This window comes from Schistocerca serialis, chromosome 8 (genome assembly GCF_023864345.2).
Source record: "Schistocerca serialis cubense isolate TAMUIC-IGC-003099 chromosome 8, iqSchSeri2.2, whole genome shotgun sequence".
In the NCBI taxonomy this organism is placed as follows: domain Eukaryota; kingdom Metazoa; phylum Arthropoda; class Insecta; order Orthoptera; family Acrididae; genus Schistocerca; species Schistocerca serialis.
Window position 1 is genome coordinate 287,967,279 of NC_064645.1, and position 20,375 is coordinate 287,987,653.

The 20,375-nt window shown below is 37.8% G+C and overlaps 2 protein-coding genes across 2 annotated transcripts in view; one reads left to right on the plus strand and one right to left on the minus strand.

Moving 5' to 3' along the window:
* Positions 1–9,194, minus strand: part of LOC126416747 (guanine nucleotide-binding protein G(s) subunit alpha) — a 373,751-nt gene extending 364,557 nt beyond the window's left edge. Inside the window, exons 1-2 of the mRNA XM_050084587.1 lie at positions 8,812–9,194; positions 8,611–8,683 (exon numbers count right to left, since the gene is read on the minus strand). Of these exons, the coding sequence (XP_049940544.1) occupies positions 8,611–8,683; positions 8,812–8,950 (212 nt within the window). The 5' untranslated portion in view covers positions 8,951–9,194. The remainder of the gene's footprint in view (positions 1–8,610; positions 8,684–8,811) is intronic.
* A 498-nt stretch (positions 9,195–9,692) lies between these two features.
* Positions 9,693–13,224, plus strand: LOC126416550 (mitochondrial potassium channel-like). The gene has a single exon (XM_050084295.1). It carries the CDS (start codon positions 10,126–10,128, stop codon positions 11,200–11,202), a length of 1,077 nt encoding a protein of 358 aa, XP_049940252.1. The 5' UTR covers positions 9,693–10,125; the 3' UTR covers positions 11,203–13,224.
* Positions 13,225–20,375: the final 7,151 nt, after the last annotated feature.

Here is a 20,375-nt window from a genome sequence, read left to right on the forward strand (position 1 = left end):
CCCGTAAACCTCCTTGCCACAACCTTCACTAGCCCCTGTCCTTCACTTACCTCTCCCTCACCCTGCTCCAACACCAGCACTACACAGCTCTTCATTCCAGCAACATAGTCCTAGTCCTGTCCCCCCTCTACTTCCCTCCTTTTTCCACTCTCTCCTCTTCCTGCCACCCTTAATATTTCCTACTGCATCCAGCTGCCCTATCCTGTTCCTACCACATCCCTGCACTCTTCCACAAGCAGCACATCTACCCTGCTATCCCTCCTCCTCCCTGCCTAGTGTCGTCCTTACCTTCACCACCCACAGAGTGCTTCTCCTGTCAGGTGCAGTTGCTGTACGCAGCCCTGTGTCAGTGGCCAGAGAGTGGTTGTGCATGTGCAGTTGTGGTCGTGAGAATGTGTGTGTGTTTTCTACTTTAGAAGAAGGCCTTTAGGCTGAAAGCTCAAATGTATACAATTCTATTTGTTTTGGCTTGTCTGCAACTCAGTGTCTCCTCTATATGGTGAGTAGCAATCTATCCTTTTTATGATACTGTTGTCATTCCATGCTGGATTTTCCACTGTTTGATTTCTTACATTACTTTATCCGTGTTATCTTCTTTGCGCTATGGTTGTGGATTAACTAGCAGCATTGTTTCAAGAGAAGTTAATTTATCACAAATTATATTATATAATACCACAAATGGTGTACATGGAAATGGTCCTTACTTCTACGAGAAAATGGTCTATATCTCTAAAAAAGTCCAAATTTCATGCTGCCAATAAATGTATTCCTCTTTTTTCATCTTCAATTCCTGGCAAAGTTATCTTCTTCATTTATTTTCTTTTGTTAGATACTTGAATGAAAATTTATGATAATACTATAGATTTGGGATGTAACAGTCAGATATCACCTTCACCTGCCCTCAGTGCACTAACACACTGCCATCAGCGCACAGGCACCTGAACCAGCACCTGCTTTAATCCGCCTAGTAGATTAACAACAAGGATCGGTGAGCAGCCAGCCTGGATCAAGCTCTTAGGCATTTTTTTCACATCCAATTAGGTAAATGCCAGGCTGATAACCACTTTCTGCCTCAGTTACAGTTTACACAAACATTTAGAAAACATTACCACACTTTAACATGAGATCTACACTAGATGCATATATGAAGTACACAAATTACTTCCAGGAAGGGAGTGGTGGTGTCAAGAAGGGATCCAGCCACCAACATTGCCAAATTCAATGTATCGGATATCTAACAAATGCCAAAATTGTGGTGAAACAAACATACACATAAAAGAAATAATTTATCACCATTATCATGTACAATAAATACACTCCAGAAGTATGTCAAGTATTAATGTCAGTAATTCTTCCCCCCACCCCAAATATAGCCATCCTATGACAATAGACAATCATCATAAACAGCAATTTCAACACATGAAGCAGCAAATTATCCTTTCCTTTTTTTTCTTCAGATTAGGTTGGTTAGCTGATTTGGAAGGAGAGGACCACACAGCGAGGTCATCGGCCCCATTGGATTACGCAAGGATGGGGAAGGAAATCGGCTGTGCCCTTTCAAAGGAACCATTCTAACATTTGCCTGAAGCAATTTAAGGAAATCATGGAAAACCTAAATCAGGATGGCTGGGCACAGGTTCGAAACATCATCCTGCCAAATGAGAGTCCAGTGTGCTAACCAGTGCGCCACCGTGCTTGGTCCAGGTTAGATGATTATGTCAACAGTCATGTGTTGCAGCAATTATGTTTATGAGAGACAAGACAGATGTGTGTAAAATAAAAATTACCCACTGCTTATGGATTACAGTATTATCTTTGCAATACTATACGTGGCAGAAAAGAAAGCAATGTTCAAGCTGTCTAGACGTTACTGTTGAAAGAACTGATGATATTTCTGATTGGACTAGTATTTAAGCCCACATTTTGCATCACATGTTCCACAACTGAGCTTTGTTTTAATAATTTTGAACTGCTTTGACACGGAGAGGGTGATGAGGATAACTTATGAATAAAGTTGCAACTCTCAATAAATATAGCTTGCTTTTCCTACATAATAGCACAAAAAGCTACACACAAATTTATTCTAGCGCAACTTCAAAAATAGGGGACAATAATTAGAGAATATTGGTCAGCGAGAAAATAAAATAACTAATTACTATGACTAATGTTGGAAACAAAAACTCACAATACTTGCCCATGAACTGTATGACTTTTCTAACACATGTAACACATTTAAAACTAGTACTACCATTATTCTCACATTGTTCAATAATGCTGTTCAATCAACCCAATATTTCAAATTTTCCCCAGAATCAAAGTCACTACCCACACAATTTATCAACAACAATTCTAAAAACATTAACATAAAACTAGCAGCCCTCTAATGAGAAATGGTCTGAATCTCCACTGGGAAAAAATTATGTTGTACTCACAAATTCAAACGACAATTCTCCTCCAGATTTAAGAAATAATTTGTGACAAAAAGCAAAGTTCCTATTTTTCAATTTCAAAATAAGGAGGGATGACCATTAAGGAACTGTGAAAATATTTTTCTCCTTGTACGATTTCCTGCAATTACTACTAAATATCAGAGTAACAAGAATAATACAATCAGTTTGCTGCTAGATGGAATGAATTCCTAATTGGCACAGAACACACGTGCTCAATCAAAAGCATCCCTTGTATCTTCCTCACAACTACTAGGGTGTCAAAGTGTTTGCTACACAAGCATTTTACTTGATATTTTTAATGTATTAAATACTAATAATTAATGTAAATATGCATACTAACGCACCAACGAATTAAAGACAGTGTAAGAGAGAATATTGTCAAAATTATGTTCAACGGTTTTGATGATAAATTAAGTAGAACTTTACATTTACTACAATAAGGAATGAATGAAAAGAAGCACAGTTCAGCTACAAAATTCACATAAAATTAAAAATTATATCTCCAGTTAAAGTAGCCCAACAATAAGTTAAGAGGAAATAAAAAGCATTTGGACTGCAGCGCATCACTACACAAAGTTTACAGCTCAAATGTATGAATGTGATGCTTAGCAACAAATGTAACTATACCTAACCTCACTGAGCAAAGTTCCAAATTTACTTAATGAGCTTTTGAAGAAACACCCTGCCGTATCATGCAATTTGACTAAACTCCATCTTTATGTGAAACACATATAGCTTCCTTTAAGCAAAGACAAAAATATGGGAAATGAAATTATTTAATTAACAGCATTTTTTTTTCATTTTCATTTTAATTTCTCTTTTCACCCATTTTTGAGTTTCTTGCCTTCCTTTGCAACCATAAAACCAAAGATGAGCAATGAGGTTGTAACACACTCACATAAATAATACCAAAAAATGTCATCCTGCATCTCTAAACATTAAATACGGTTATCCTCATTTAGGGCTTTCCATGCTGCACAAGGTACTTGGGATGAATACTGGGCTGCTTCCTTGAATGGGCCACAACCAATTTCCTCTGTCATTCTTAGGTACACGAACTAGTTCTCAGTCACTAACGTTAACATCAATAATTAACAGCATATCAGACCAAATTTCATTCTTTATTTAAGAAGAGATGGACTGCCCTACCCCGATAATGTTAAATTTAGCGACTTGGCTTCCCTGTATTTCAGGAACCACTGTAGCCATTGACTTGAAACTTTTACAGGACATTAAACTTTATGTTCTGAGCCTACTGAACAACAATAATTGCATTTCAACCACTGCTTTCAGAAATACATTTTTTAAATTGCATGATTAAAATTTTGTGAACTTCTTTTGTATATGTTATGCTAAATAATTTTAATTATACATAACATTATGTTCTTCTTTTAGTTCAGTAGACTCAGGATATGTAAGTTATTGCTTCCTGAAAATTTGAATATTGTACTCGAAATGGTTTCCAAGATTTAGCGAAAATGCAACAGAAAATGTAAATTTTTCAGGAACGGCTTCTAAAATTTAAAAAGACTGTAATTCACTTAATATGTGCTTAATTTTTTTATTTTTAGTCACTCAGAAGCACCTTGCACCATACTGTATATCATCCTCTTGATCTTTTTCAAGTTTTTTCTTCTTTCTGAACTCCTTAGTGGACAATTGTGCTGCATACTCTGCTTTATCAATGCGAACCTTGTCCATCCGTTCCAAGTTCTCTGATGCACTTTGCTCCAAGATTAATTCCCATATGAAGTAGCAATTTCACCCTAACAATGTGGCCATCGTTAAAAGCAATAACACCATCACTGACCCCCCCCACTTTAGTGTCTTCTTTCCAACAAAAACATCTTTTGGTAAGGGACTCCATATAAAATTATTGAATGACTCACTGGGATTTTGAGGCTGACCATGCAGACACTTCTTCAGTAATTCAGGATTTGCCAGGTCTCTGTAAATAGGTTTTCTGATATCCATGACCGCTGCTGGGATGGAACGTTTATGGCTGTATGAACTGTTTGAGTACTGGGCATTGCGGTAATTGCACCATGAATCAGGTCCAGGAGGGTAAAGGTGGTGTACTGTATTTTCATCAATTGACAGTCTGTGGAAGAAGGTAGCCCATACTGCCTGCTTCATATTCAACAAATTCTCAGGATTATTTCAAATGACCATCCCATAATACTGCTGTAGTTCATCATCAACCATTTTGTCTGTCAGCCTGTCTCTTGTGGTTTTACCATCAGAAAGTTTCTTGTCTCTCAAACTTTGTTTAAACTTCCTCAACCTGGGGCCCATCCTCTGCTGGACTGGGCATGACCAGCACATTCCAGTTTTGTAATAATCTTCTCACTGTAAGGCTGAGCAGCTACTACACTGTTATACGCTTTTGAGTCATCACCACCTAACAACTTAGTGTAACACACTCCCCTTTCGTTCACAGATCAACTAAAACTTTCAATAGCTGCAAAGGCCTCCATACTGCCTCTTGTTCCTTCATAATTTCTGCCACAGATATTAACGTCTTCATTCCCTGATTTACACTTATAGCAATGTTTGGTTAAAATATGGAAATCTATTACGTTTCCAGTATCCACACTGGTCACCGTAGCAACAGAATTCTTGGAACTGTATTCGCACTCTTGCCAAGTGCCATCAATAGCTACTGGTATGTCAGTCATACCATCATATATTTCAACAGCTTCGTATGCAGCACCCTTCATTGACTCACTTGCAACAGATTTCACAGCAGCTCCAATAAATCCTGCATACTTGTCGATTTTACAAGGTGGACTTGGCATATTCATCATGGCACACATTATTTCAGCTGCAGTGTGTCCTTTGCCAATAGCTCTCAATCCATAAAACCACCTAATATTCAATTCAAAATAATTATCTTTACACTTATCAGAATTCCAAAATGAATGAGTATATTTACAACTGGCACAATTAATAATACGTTTTCTGGCTAGTCCATTTGATACCTCCCTGTCTTCATGTAAACTAACTGGTCCTCCACCTATTTTACAACACACACATTCACCTAACACCCCTGTCAGGATGTGGAAATCTCTGAGAATATAACCCAACATATCATTTACATCACTTTCGTTTTGAGAAAACTGTATCACAATGTTTTATTTTAATCTTCAAAGCTCTAATGGATGTTTCTCTGGATACTGACAAATTTGCCTGGATTTCATTGTCTGTAACTTCACGCGCCCCATGTTGAACACAATGTTTCCCTTTATTTGAAATTCTATTACCATGAAATCCATGTTTCTTAAAAACACTTTGTTTTGGCATCAAACTTTACTTTTTGAGAGATTTACCAATCTATTGGTCACATTTCCTTGGAAAAACGTTAGCACTTCGGCATTCAACGTGTGTTTATACCATGAAACGATACGATATTGTTTTTGACAGTGCTACCAATACAAACATGTAGTTTAAGGTTTATAACCCAGCAATCCACAGCCTTCTATATAAAAAATTATCGATTTTATTAGATCCTGAAGTAACACACGTAAAAATTTTACATTTTCAACCAGTGTAGATTATATTTTAAAAAATAAAGTAAAATACTTCCCTTGGGAGTTTATAAGTGATATATATACCATTTCATTTGGGAAATCGCAAATTTTATGATGAGAGAAAAATTCGAAAACGTGAAAAAGGGGGGGGGGGGGGGGGGGGGGGAAAGAAAGAAAAAAAAAAAGAGGGAAAAAAAAAACCATTCAAACTCCCTTTAACTCAGTCACTATTACTAAACAGGCACTTAAACTATATTTTCAGAGTAACCTCTACATATTATGCTTATCCATTACGGATATTTTAGAACCGTGACTGTATATTGAATGTAAATAAGTTATACACAACTGCAACCAGTCACTTTTTTTTTTTACTGGTTGTAGTTGCGTATAACTCATTTACATTTAATCTCTACATATTTCAACGAAATATGTCTTGTGACTTTTTTCCCCTTCAAACGATAGTTTTTAATTCAGTGCTACGGTGGGTGGGGCCGACAGGCCTTACGGAAGGTAGTAGTCAGTTGATAAGAGTTCAGCGACAATGATCACTGTTTCCAAATGCCTGGTTCAGGACACAAATCATGAACATCGCCATATACAGGTAACAGAGGTGGTATTGAAGACACAAAGAAGACATTTCAAGACTGACTTCCGAAGTCAAGAATTAGTTTCTTCCAACCAAAGAATTGGCTATTTTTACCCTCCCAAACAAACACTGTATCGAACAAGTTGAATTGTCATAATTCTTGTGATTCGCCCATTGAAAATGTGAAAGATTAGTTTAAAGTTCACTTTTTTGTTAGAACAAATCAGCAGGAGCCATTTCAATTTTCAGATGAGCCAAGTTTATGTGAGGCAAGGGTTTATAGGCAGTTTTCTGATCTTCAGTAAAATCAAATGTCAACCAGAACAATTTATATAGGAAAGGAAGTGGCTGGAATACAGGGCAACAAATTTTAACAGGCATTACCCAAGGGATAATGTAGTCATTATTGTACCTATTTCTACACACAAAATGTCTGGGAGGGGGGTGTGGGGTTGGGGGGGGGACAATAATAAAAATATAAATAAATAAATAAAAACTTAAAAAAACCAAAGAGCTACCAGAAAATGACTATCAAAACAACGTTTCTGTACACAGAGCATCAAGAACTTCGTGGGCAGATATGGAACTACAAGTTCCTATTATTTAGCAGAGTGCACAATGTATTGAATTTATGTGCCACACTACAGCACAAACTTAGGAACCTGTATAGAATAGACAGTTCCACCATACACGCACAGGAAAAAGTAATTAGTAATAGATTCTGGCTAAATGGTGCTTTGAGTCAGCTATAAAGTGATCTCTGATGGCTAAATTGGAAGATCATTACATACAAAACGATACAAATGTTGGAAATTACACAAAACAGTGGAAATAAATAAATTGCCAATTACAGAAGGTAAGAATACTGAGGCAATAATATAGGCCCTATTGTAGTTCTAAGTTCTACTGTTTTGATACTGCATCACTTTATTCAAAATCTTTGAACCCACATTCTAGGTAATACAATGCAGTAACAAGAACCAAGAAATTCGTAAACAACTTCTGTGAAAGCTTACACACACAACAGTTTTAATGAGAAGTAGAGATATATTTTCTAGAAGGATAAGGACGAATATGAAAAGGGAACTTGTTCGTTGCTCTGCTGGAATTGGAAAAATAGCAAAATCAGAGAAGTGTATTAATACCATTTTAACAGAGCCTCATAAAAACAAAACAGGGTAGGTTGTAGGGAGGGAGGGAGAATCATACCATTCTGAAGTTTGTGCAAGGAATTGATTATAACCTTAAAATATGGGTAGAATCTGGCCACACCAACATTTTAACAGTCCAGTCTAACATAAGACTGGAAAGAGAGATATTCAAAAAAATTAATGAACTCTGCTTCATCTAAAAATGAAGCTCACACGTATGTCTTAAATGGCACATAGAAATTTCACATAAATAACTGCTCAAAATCACAATGGGAATTGTGTTGTACTCAAATAACTATGATTAATGTAAATATCAGTGGACTGAGCGCTAAAATTACTTCCCCAAACAAGAATTTCTGTACCACAGTAACACAAAGTTTACAATTTAAAGGCATTTAATGACTGATGAAGACGTTTCCATTTACCAATGGAGCAACTACAAATGATCTTCACATGATGTAATTACAGTAATACAACATGTCTTACAGACTCATTTTCATTTGTCTGCACTCCCACTGTTTATGTATCATGTTGATAGCTAGTCCCAGAGTAAGTCAACAAAAACAACTGCATTTCAAATGTATGTCCACACACAATAAATTTTTCTTGGATTACCCAAGGATGATTAATTTGCATAATTTCAGTGGAGTAAATGATATAATAACGATTATGTACGACGAAAAAGAGGCGCTCCTAACAAGTGTTTGACTGGATGAGAACGAAATCAACATAAGCTACTTGGCGTGAATCTAAACATCTGAATCATGTTTGTATACACAAGAGAAGTCACTCAGATACTTCAGCAACCATTTTCTCAATAAACCGGCGTCTTATTTACACAAAAATACATCAAAATGAAACATGCTTAGATATGTAGAGAGACTGACACTTACTCTTCACTAAAGCCATTGACATGCAATATCCTCATCTGCTTCACTATTGTGCTTTTCCCTGATTCTCCGGCACCTTGTTAAAAAACAGAAGTCATATCAGGCGTAATTCAGAACACAAAATTAATCAAAAATATCTCATGCTGTCTCAATATGGCTGACAGGACTTTACGATCAACTAAAGCACTCTGATCTTTTATTTACCTAGTAATAATAACCTGTGCGTTGCTCTATACACTTGTTTATCCTTTTGGAGTTGTGCGTTTATCTTTTTATTTCGTTCACTTAAAATTTTTCGTTCTTCTTGGTCCGCTTTTGAGCCTCCGCTACCAAAACAACCCATGGCATCAGGCCAGTTATCAAGAAATATGGTGGGTAGGCAGCACCGATGGGTCTCGCCCTACCTCGCGTTTAAAAAGATATTCCCTATTTTGCAGGCTTTAATGGTTCACGCACTTCACAATACACTTAACGACACATATCTGCATACACATTCCGACACTTGTCATCCATCACGAAATCGCTAAAAACATAGTTTATTTAGACCTTTACGTAAGACGAAATTCGCACAACACTGAGACAGAGCTTGCACTTGACTGCCAAGGGTATGGACGTGATGCATTCTGGGATATCTATCGCTATGAGCTTAAGTTTTCTAACATCGCTGAAAGAAAAAGGTAGAATGCTTATCAACTTTAGTCAATATTTATTGGCGATAGGAAGAAATTATCGGTATCTGACATTATACAATAATAAATAAACAATGTGAAAAGTTAATTATAACCTTAGTATAATAACTTTAACCCCTCTTATCAAAATAATGCAAACTGTAATTCGCACCGCAAGATTCGAATACAATGTGTATTTATCTTTTTTTCTAAAAAGCCTAAATTAATAAGGTTCACAATTAAACATTAAGATTCCAACAGGAATTAGATACATTAAAGAACACGAAAGCAACAGATGTCTTCAATATTCCACAATATTGTATTAAAACTTCCTCTGCTAAAAACAAAGACCTTCAAATTGCAAATGTTTTATCTGTGCAACTAAAAGCAAAGTGTTTACATCTGACCAGAGTTGTATCTGTTATCACATGTGATAGTGACATGGGGAATAGTGTGACACTGTAAATAATGTTTGACTTGGAGAAAGTGCTTGTTTTTGTAGCACACCTATCACACTCACTGCTTTATTTCCTAGAAGCTGTCATTTAGGAATTATGTTATAAAACTGCTTATATTTGACGTTCCGTCTATTAATAAAAACCGGTAATGGATCACAACAGCATTTCGTGAAGCAATAGAGTGTGGGCACCAGGTATTGTACCATAACGTAATCCAACCGCGTCAGGGGTAAACGACAGCATAAAATTGTAATTTGCTTAGTAAACTTATTATAACTTCTACGTACGTCACGTGTCTTACCCAAATCAGACAGACACCTTAGTTCTGTGTGTAGTTATTTTAGTAACCTTTATACAGCTGTTTTATAGCTGGATATACAGAAAAATTAGGTATGGCTGTCGCTCTACGTAGAGTTACTACCGTCAGCGAATTATTCAGGAAAAAGGCAAGAAGACCTATAGTTTATTTATATAAAGCTTTATCAAACACTCAGCCAGCGATCAGTGTAGTAACAGAGAAGCATGAAAGTCTGTTGACACGTAAATTAACAGACCTAGTGAAGTGGTATGAAGAAGTAACTGGAATGGATGAAGTCAGGCGAGCGCAAACTAGGGTACTTGAAGCTGAAGAAAAGTTCATAGCCGCACAGGAAAGGAGGAGAGAAGCAAATAAAGCTGTAACAGAAATTCAAACCCAACTGAAGGATATACATGCTGCCTTGGATAGTACCACGAGAGGAGAGGATCGTTATGTTCAGCTAATCACACAAGAACATCAAATACTGAAGGAAGAAAGGAAACTAATGACTGAATTTCAACAGTTAGAGAGGGAAGAGAGAGAATACTTTTCCATGCTTTCTTCAGCGGTTAAGGAAAGTCATGAACAAGAGCGAGCACAAGCTGAAAAAACAAAATACTGGTCAATAATTGGTTCCATTATTGGAACAGTAATTGGAGTTGTCGGGAGCTCAGTTAATAATAGATTAAAAATGAAGGAATTGCGGACATTGATAACCGATTCTGTTGGAAATAATAATGATAGTGTAGGACTTCGTGCAGAAATCTTGCCAAAGTATGAGGAGGAGCTGTCTAGTGTTATTGATAAACTGAAAACTGTGGCATCACTTTCAGATGTTGAAGGGATCCAGCAGTTGAAAGATATGGTTAACAAACTGAATGATGTAACCCGAGCTGAACACCACAAAAATGTTGGTAACACAGATGTTATTACAGATGCTTTGAACAAACAGACAGTAATTATAGAAAAAAAATTGCAGGAGATAAAATCCACAATACCTGTGTCTCACATTCCGACTTCGGAATTTACAAATGACAAAATTACTGTTGTCACCATTGAACATGAACAGCAACTGCAAAGACAGCAGCGTACAACACAATTACTAATTGTTGGATCAGCTATCCTTGTTATAACTGTACCTCACTTGCTTAAATATGTAGGACTTGTGTAATGTTATCTGTGTCAGTTAAAAAGAAAGTAATAATGGCAGCCACTGTGTGCGAAAAATTGTTTATTTTATAATTCTAAATTGTTACTGCAGTGTTCGATGTTACTACTTTACATACGGAAGTTATGCTTTGTAAATGTGTTGTATTTTCTGCCAGCAATTAGTAACATGTTTTGTGTACAGCCAATATATTGACATTTTTTTCACAGTGTAGTGAAAAAGGACAATGTGTGTTCTGTGCCTTAAAAATGCTTAAAACAGGTGTATTGGTATACAGCAGAATATTTCCTCTTCAGTGCACTACTACAACTTTAATTTTCTTATTGTGTATGTTACACAATTTTTATACAATTTTGTTATATCATAAAATGGCTCAAGTCATTGCAAAATGTGAGTGCACACAGTGACATATTTCTTGATCATGTAACCAGTCAGCGACACACAGTAATTGTAACAGCCCTTGAATTATTACCAATGGACAGGAATAATTATACAAACAATTTTAATTTTTGGTAATGTGATTGGCAAGATATTATGTATGTATATATGGAGGGGGGGGGGGTGGCATTGAGTTTTGAAAAAGTGTATGAGGTCAGAGGGCCAAGGAAATTGCTATACAGTGCTGCTGCATTAGGAGATGCATCTGCCATCTCATGAATAACTTGCTCCCTTAACATAGTCTGATAATTTATTGTATGAACTGCATTTTAATAATTTAGCATGAGTGGCACTATTATTGTAAATTACTTATGTTTTATATATACAATGTAGATGCCCGAGTAGTTCGGGGAATACAATGATAACTGCCAAATGGAACTTGTGAGATAAAGCAAAAATAAACTTGCACAAGAGTGATAAATGAGAAGAATATATTTATATATATACTCCATACATTTTATATATTAATCCCTATTTGTCTTTCACACCCATTGAAGTTAACAGAGGCAGTGTAACAAGTCCAGTATAGGAGATAATATGAGGCATTTTGCAGGTGTAGCTTTACATTGTTGAATATAAAAGCCTGTCTCTAGAAAGTATCTAAGTAGTGAGAGCAAATGCATTGATACAAAACAAGATAGTTACATCAGTACTACATAAATGGGACCACTCATCTGCTTGCTTCAAAATAAGGAAATTTTTACAAAGGTTTTTTTATGATTTATAGGAGAAAGAAAGTGCAGCAGTCACAAAATGTACAGAATTCTTCCTTGCAAATGGGTATTTGTCCATTGTGCAGTATTACACATTAGAAATGTAACTCATGTTTATTGCATTCCATTTACTTATTCTGAGGGACCTCACATTGTTTTCACTCATGTAATCCATCATGACAATTGCAGTATCTGTTCTGTGCCCAAATTGTACATCTGTTCAGTAATATAATGAACCAGTACTGTTCACCATTGTTGAAACTTTCATAGCACTATACTGAGAAGGGCTTAAATGTGTGACAGAGAATGAGTCTGACAATAACATAGGCATATTCAGGTTTCACAAAAGATATATATATTCAGGCATTTACATCCTCAGAAAGTGTATCTCAAACAAAAACTTATGTGACAGCAGCATTTAAGCCTTTGCAAATATTACTAAGACATTCATTACTTAGATCACTAATAGCATCATTGTCATTTGGAACAATACAGTTTTCACAGATACTCAAAAACCAAAAGATGATATGTATGTTAAATGTCATTGGTGTGGTCTTGTTTCGTACGGCAGAGTTTCATGCTGCTCTGTGAATAATGAGGTTTTACTGGTGTCTCACTTGGTCAAGTAGTATTGCTGACAATTGTTAATGGCACCTATCATTATGTTCCCTGAACTTTTGTTTTTAATTTGAACATATTTTTCAAGATGGGCAAATTATGTATAAAACAGCATACTGCACTGTCTTACTATATTGGGTTTTATTTGTATAGTCATATGGTTTATAAGTTTTGTTTAAACTTGATATGAACAGTATTCAGGTGTGCTCAGTAGTTATGTACAAACAAATAAATGCATTTATCTTTTGTTCTTAAATGAGAATTGGCTTCAAAATTTAATTTTCAGCAGAAGAAAATTACTGTGAACATGTCCATACATTTATTTATTGTTGCATTTTTGAAATTAATTTGATTACAGCAAGTGTAAACCTTCAGAATGTATGTTACTAGAACCTGCTGCTTTTTTTAATTGTCATAATTGGGCATTTTGTTTTTTATTTTGTAATACTACTATGCCTCGTGTCATCTCCTCCCACCTGAAGTAGTAGTAGTTCCCCTTGATTCTGGTACCTCATATATATATATATATATATATATATATATATATATATATATATATATATATATATATATATATATATGCTTGTCTCTCTGTACGTGCGGATGGATGTGTGTGTGTGTGTGTGTGTGTGTGTGTGTGTGTGTGTGTGTGTGTGTGTGTGTGTGTGTGTGCGCACGCGAGTGTATGCCCGTCCTTTTTTCCCCCTAAGGTAAGTCTTTCCGCTCCCGGGACTGGAATGACTCCTTACCCTCTCCCTTAAAACCCACATCCTTTCGTCTTTCCCTCTCCTTCCCTTTTTCCTGACGAAGCAACCGTTGGTTGCGAAAGCTAGAATTTTGTGTGTATGTTTGTGTGTCTATCGACGAAAGGATGTGGGTAAACTTTCCCTCTCCTTCCCTCTTTCCTGACGAAGCAACCATTGGTTGCGAAAGCTGGAATTTTGTGTGTATGTATGTGTTTGTTTGTGTTTCTATCGACCTGCCAGCGCTTTCGTATGGTAAGTCACATCATCTTTGTTTTTAAATATATTTTTCCCGCGTGGAATGTTTCCCTTTTATATTCATATATTTCCAGGAAATATCACTTTGCCATGAAGAAAAATGATCCTAATCCTACTCCTAATGATCCAACTCCCCAAGACACCATCCAAATTGAACCCTGCCTGGAACAGTTCCGTCCTCCGTCGCAGCTGGACCCACCTCCTCTTCCTCAAAATCACCCTCTCCAAACCTTCCAGGAATTTCTGACTTCCAGCCTTGCATCTCAATCCTTCTTAAAAAACCTTAATCCTACTCCCAACATCACAACTGATGAAGCCCAGGCTATCTGTGATCTGAAGGCTGACCGATCCATCGTCATTCTTCCTGCGGACAAGGGTTCCACGACCGTGGTACTTGATCGTCGGGAGTATGTGGCTGAGGGACTGCGTCAGCTTTCAGACAACACCACGTACAAAGTTTGCCAAGGTAACCCCATTCCCGATGTCCAGGCGGAGCTTCAAGGAATCCTCAGAACCTTAGGCCCCCTACAAAACCTTTCACCTGACTCCATCAACCTCCTGACCCCACCGAGACCCTGCACCCCTACCTTCTTCCTAAAATCCACAAACCCAATCATCCCGGCCGCCCCATTGTAGCTGGTTACCAAGCCCCCACAGAACGTATCTCTGCCTACGTAGATCAACACCTTCAACCCATTACATGCAGTCTCCCATCCTTCATCAAAGACACCAACCACTTTCTCGAACGCCTGGAATCCTTACCCAATGTGTTACCCCCGGAAACCATCCTTGTAACCATTGATGCCACTTCCTTATACACAAATATCCCGCACGTCCAGGGCATCGCTGCGATGGAGCACTTCCTTTCACGCCAATCACCTGCCACCCTACCTAAAATCTCTTTCCTCATTACCTTAGCCAGCTTCATCCTGACCCACAACTTCTTCACTTTTGAAGGCCAGACCTACCAACAATTAAAGGGAACAGCCATGGGTACCAGGATGGCCCCCTCGTACGCCAACCTATTCATGGGTCGCTTAGAGGAAGCCTTCTTGGTTACACAAGCCTGCCAACCCAAAGTTTGGTACAGATTTATTGATGACATCTTCATGATCTGGACTCACAGTGAAGAACAACTCCAGATTTTCCTCTCCAACCTCAACTCCTTTGGTTCCATCAGATTCACCTGGTCCTACTCCAAATCCCATGCCACTTTCCTTGATGTTGACCTCCACCTGTCCAATGGCCAGCTTCACACGTCCGTCCACATCAAACCCACCAACAAGCAACTCCGAAGATGGGAACTTGCTCTTCAATATATCCTCTCTTCCCGTTACCCACCAGGCCTCAATCTCCGCTAATTTCAAGTTGCCGCCACTCACACCTCACCTGTCATTCAACATCATCTTTGCCCCTGCACTTCCGCCTCAACTGACATCTCTGCCCAAACTCTTTGTCTTTAAATATGTCTGCTTGTGTCTGTATATGTGTGGATGGATATGTGTGTGTGCGCGAGTGTATACCCGTCCTTTTTTCCCCCTAAGGTAAGTCTTTCCGCTCCCGGGATTGGAATGACTCCTTACCCTCTCCCTTAAAACCCACTTCCTTTCGTCTTTCCCTCTCCTTCCCTCTTTCCTGATGAGGCAACAGTTTGTTGCGAAAGCTTGAATTTTGTGTGTATGTTTGTGTGTCTGTCAACCTGCCAGCACTTTCATTTGGTAAGTCACATCATCTTTGTTTTTTATATATATATATATATATATATATATATATATATATATATATATATATATATATCTGTGGCATACTAGTAGATATGTACTTATTTCTTCAGTTGTCCTTCAATTCCACCTTTATCCCCATATAAAACAATCCACTTGGTTCTTGTTTTCCTGTGTTCCTATACTTTATCACCCACATCTGGTATTCTACCCAAAGCACTCTTGAGTCTGATTTCTTAGAACATTGCCCTCAAGTTCTAAATGCAGTTCTTTTGATATTCACTTCTAGCTTTCAACTCCCCTTTTGGGCCCAAAATCTTTCTAAGAATTTTTCCTCTTCAAGTTTTCTGTCATCATAGTGTTATCATAGTGTTATCATCTCAAGTAAAAATATTACTGCATTCCTGATTGTTGCCTCTGAACTGTGCACCTGTTGATATGTTATTTTTATTATAAACTTCTCAGGTCAAAGAGTATACAATCTTACCTACTTTCTCCCAGCTACTTGAATCTCTTGTATATCCAGTGCCTTTGTCTTGTTGTAAATGGTCTCGAGACCAACTCTTCCACCTATTGTCCCCACACTAATGTCTGTATAGAAGGAGAAAGACAGCTACTTTGGGGGGGGGGGGGGGGGGGGGGAAGTACTTCTCTTCCTCTGACACTACTCATCTGCTGTTTTTATACACTAATTCATTGTAAGTCTTCATGTAACAATACACAGTACACTATCAGCTCACTATGGAGCTAAGAAAGTTAAAATATATTTAATTTCAACATTAATGTTACCCATAGTTAACCTCCCCAGATCCAAACACTATGATAAGTTACAGTCGTGGCTAATAAGGTATCTTTTAAAACACCCTGGCAGCTTAAAACTGTTTGTTGGACTAAGACCCCAAACTTGGGACATTTGTCTTTTGTGGGCAAGTGCTCTATTGACTGAGCTACCTACACGTGACTCATAACCCATCCTCATGGCTTTACTTCTGCCATTGCCTCATTTCCTACTTCCCAAACTTCACAGAAGGCAAAGGTCCAGGGTTCAAGTCTCGGTCTGGCACATAGTTTTAATATGCCAGGAAGTTTCGTATCAGGACAGACCCCTACTTTGGAGTGAAAATTTTATTCGGTATGCTTTACTTTGTGTCTGATTATCTCGGGATTTCCAATTTCCTGTCCGCTGTCTACCGGAATCCAGCCAAAGACTTGCACCACCATCTAAAATTCCATTCTGAGTCTTAAATAGGGATGACTTTGGATGTTATTTTTGCTGCTAGTACAAGAGGTGGTTCTGGATTCAACTGTTAAGTCTAAATTCATTCTTATTCTCACTATCACTATTCCATACTCAAACACAAAGCAAGCCACCTTTTCACACCAAAAAGCCATGTGACTACACTGTTCCTTCATCTCTCTATCTTGTTTCTTCTGCTACTAATATTCCAATATTTCTCATCATCTCATTTTAATAATTATTGCTGTATGCTTACAGGACAAATTTTGAAAATACTTTTCACTTTAATCTTTGTTGGGGTCTTTCAGAATCCAAAAGTCTTCTTCCATGAAGATTGTTTAAAATAGAGTTTGTCATTCTGGGCGAATTAGTATTCTTTTCTACAAGCTAGAATTTAATTATGTTGGAATGACCTTGTGCCTGTTTAGTTACATATCTAACTGTTCTTATATATTCTATAAGTGTTTTTCCATGATTGAACAGAACCCAAAGTATTAGACCGCCTGTCAGCTGCCTCTTGCACAATGACAGGGTAATTCAATTTCATAGCAGTTCACCTGTTAAATGTTTGCTTTACAGCTGGAGTATGCAATGTGGTAGTACCATATTTCACCTTTACTTTTTTTCCCCAATTAGGATGAAGCCTGTTGTACATTGGTTACACTTTTTGGGCACTACATCCTGTGGCAACATACATAAAGTTGCTGCAACACACAATGCTCCATTTTCAATGACTATTCATAAGTGTTAACAGTGGTAAACTACTCACTGACCATTATGCTCTTCTGTAGTAAACATTACTATTCGTGTTGAAATACGAAAGCACTTATTTCTTGTTAGTCACAGACCACCGATGGGGAAGCCACTGTTCCAAATTGCTTAACATTAAATCATTGCCTAATCCATATGTTGGCACTTCATGGATTCAGGACTTACTATTCACATCAAACTTGAATTCCACATTACTGTTACCTTGTTTAAGTCACTTAACATATGGACCCTTGAACATGCCTACTTGCACTCCTCTGTCACTCAAGTATACCTGCACAAAGGGGGCTGCACTTTCTGGTAATTCAGTCGAATGTAATGACTAAACATACAGGCTGCCAAGAAATAGTCATTTCCTCTGTGAACCCCAGATTTACTAATTTGTGCTACTAAATTAACTGTCAGACAATGGAAACCTCATAATGTTGTTGTTGTGGTCTTCAGTCCTGAGACTGGTTTGATGCAGCTCTCCATGCTACTCTATCCTGTGCAAGCTTTTTCATCTCCCAGTACCTACTGCAACCTACATCCTTCTGAATCTGCTTAGTGTATTCATCTCTTGGTCTCCCTCTACGATTTTTACCCTCCACGCTGCCCTCCAATACTAAATTGGTGATCCCTTGATGCCTCAGAACATGTCCTACCAACCGATCCCTTCTTCTGGTCAAGTTGTGCCACAAACTTCTCTTCTCCCCAATCCTATTCAATACTTCCTCATTAGTTATGTGATCTACCCATCTAATCTTCAGCATTCTTCTGTAGCACCACATTTCGAAAGCTTCTATTCTCTTCTTGTCCAAGCTATTTATCGTCCATGTTTCACTTCCATACATGGCTACACTCCATACGAATACTTTCAGAAATGACTTCCTGACACTTAAATCAATACTGGATGTTAACAAATTTCTCTTCTTCAGAAACGCTTTCCTTGCCATAGCCAGCCTACATTTTATATCCTCTCTACTTCGACCATCATCAGTTATTTTGCTCCCCAAATAGCAAAACTCCTTTACTACTTTAAGTGTCTCATTTCCTAATCTAATTCCCTCAGCATCACCCAACTTAATTAGACTACATTCCATTATCCTTGTTTTGCTTTTGTTGATATCCTCCTTTCAAGACACTGTCCCTTCCATTCAACTGCTCTTCCAAGTCCTTTGCTGTCTCTGACAGAATTACAATGTCATCGGCGAACCTCAAAGTTTTTATTTCTTCTCAATGAATTTTAATACCTATTCCTAATTTTTCTTTTGTTTCCTTTACTGCTTGCTCAATATACAGATTGAACAACATCGGGGAGAGGCTACAACCCTGTCTTACTCCCTTCCCAACCACTGCTTCCCTTTCATGCCCCTCGACTCTTATAACTGCCATCTGGTTTCTGTACAAATTGTAAATAGCCTTTCGCTTCCTGTATTTTACCCATGCCACCTTTAGAATTTGAAAGAGAGTATTCCAGTCAACATTGTCAAAAGCTTTCTCTAAGTCTACAAATGCTAGAAACGTAGGTTTGCCTTTCCTTAATCTTTCTTCTAAGATAAGTCGTAAGGTCAGTATTGCCTCACGGGTTCCAGTGTTTCTACGGAATCCAAACTGATCTTCCCCGAGGTTGGCTTCTACTAGTTTTTCCATTCGTCTGTAAAGAATTCATATTAGTATTTTGCAGCTGTGACTTATTAAGCTGATAGTTCGGTAATTTTCACATCTGTCAACACCTGCTTTCTTCGGGATTGGAATTATTATATTCTTCTTGAAGTCTGAGGGTATTTCGCCTGTTTCATACATCTTGCTCACCAGATGGTAGAGTTTTGTCAGGACTGGCTCTCCCACGGCCGTCAGTAGTTCCAATGGAATATTGTCTACTCCGGGGGCCTTGTTTCGACTCAGGTCTTTCAGTGCTCTGTCAAACTCTTTACGCAGTATCATATCTCCCATTTCATCTTCATCTACATCCTCTTCCATTTCCATAATATTGTCCTCAAGTACATCGCCCTTGTATAGACCCTCCATATACTCCTTCCATCTTTCTGCTTTCCCTTCTTTGCTTAGAACTGAGTTTCCATCTGAGCTCTTGATATTCATACAAGTCGTTCTCTTATCTCCAAAGGTCTCTTTAATTTTCCTGTAGGCAGTATCTATCTTACCCCTAGTGAGATAGGCCTCTACATCCTTACATTTGTCCTCTAGCCATCCCTGCTTAGCCATTTTGCACTTCCTGTCGATCTCACTTTTGAGACGTTTGTATTCCTTTTTGCCTGTTTCACTTACTGAATTTTTATATTTTCTCCTTTCATCAATTAAATTCAGTATTTCTTCTGTTACCCAAGGATTTCTACTAGCCCTTGTCTTTTTACCTACTTGATCCTCTGCTGCCTTCACTACTTCATCCCTCAAAGCTACCCATTCTTCTTATACTGTATTTATTTCCCCCATTCCTGTCAATTGCTCCCTTATGCTCTCCTTGAATCTCTGTACAACCTCTGGTTCTTTTAGTTTATCCAGGTCCCATCTCCTTAAATTCCCATCTTTTTGCAGTTTTTTCAGTTTTAATCTACAGGTCATAACCAATAGATTGTGGTCAGAGTCCACATCTGCCCCTGGAAATGTCTTACAATTTAAAACCTGGTTCCTAAATCTCTGTCTTACCATTATATAATCTATCTGATACCTTTAGTATCTC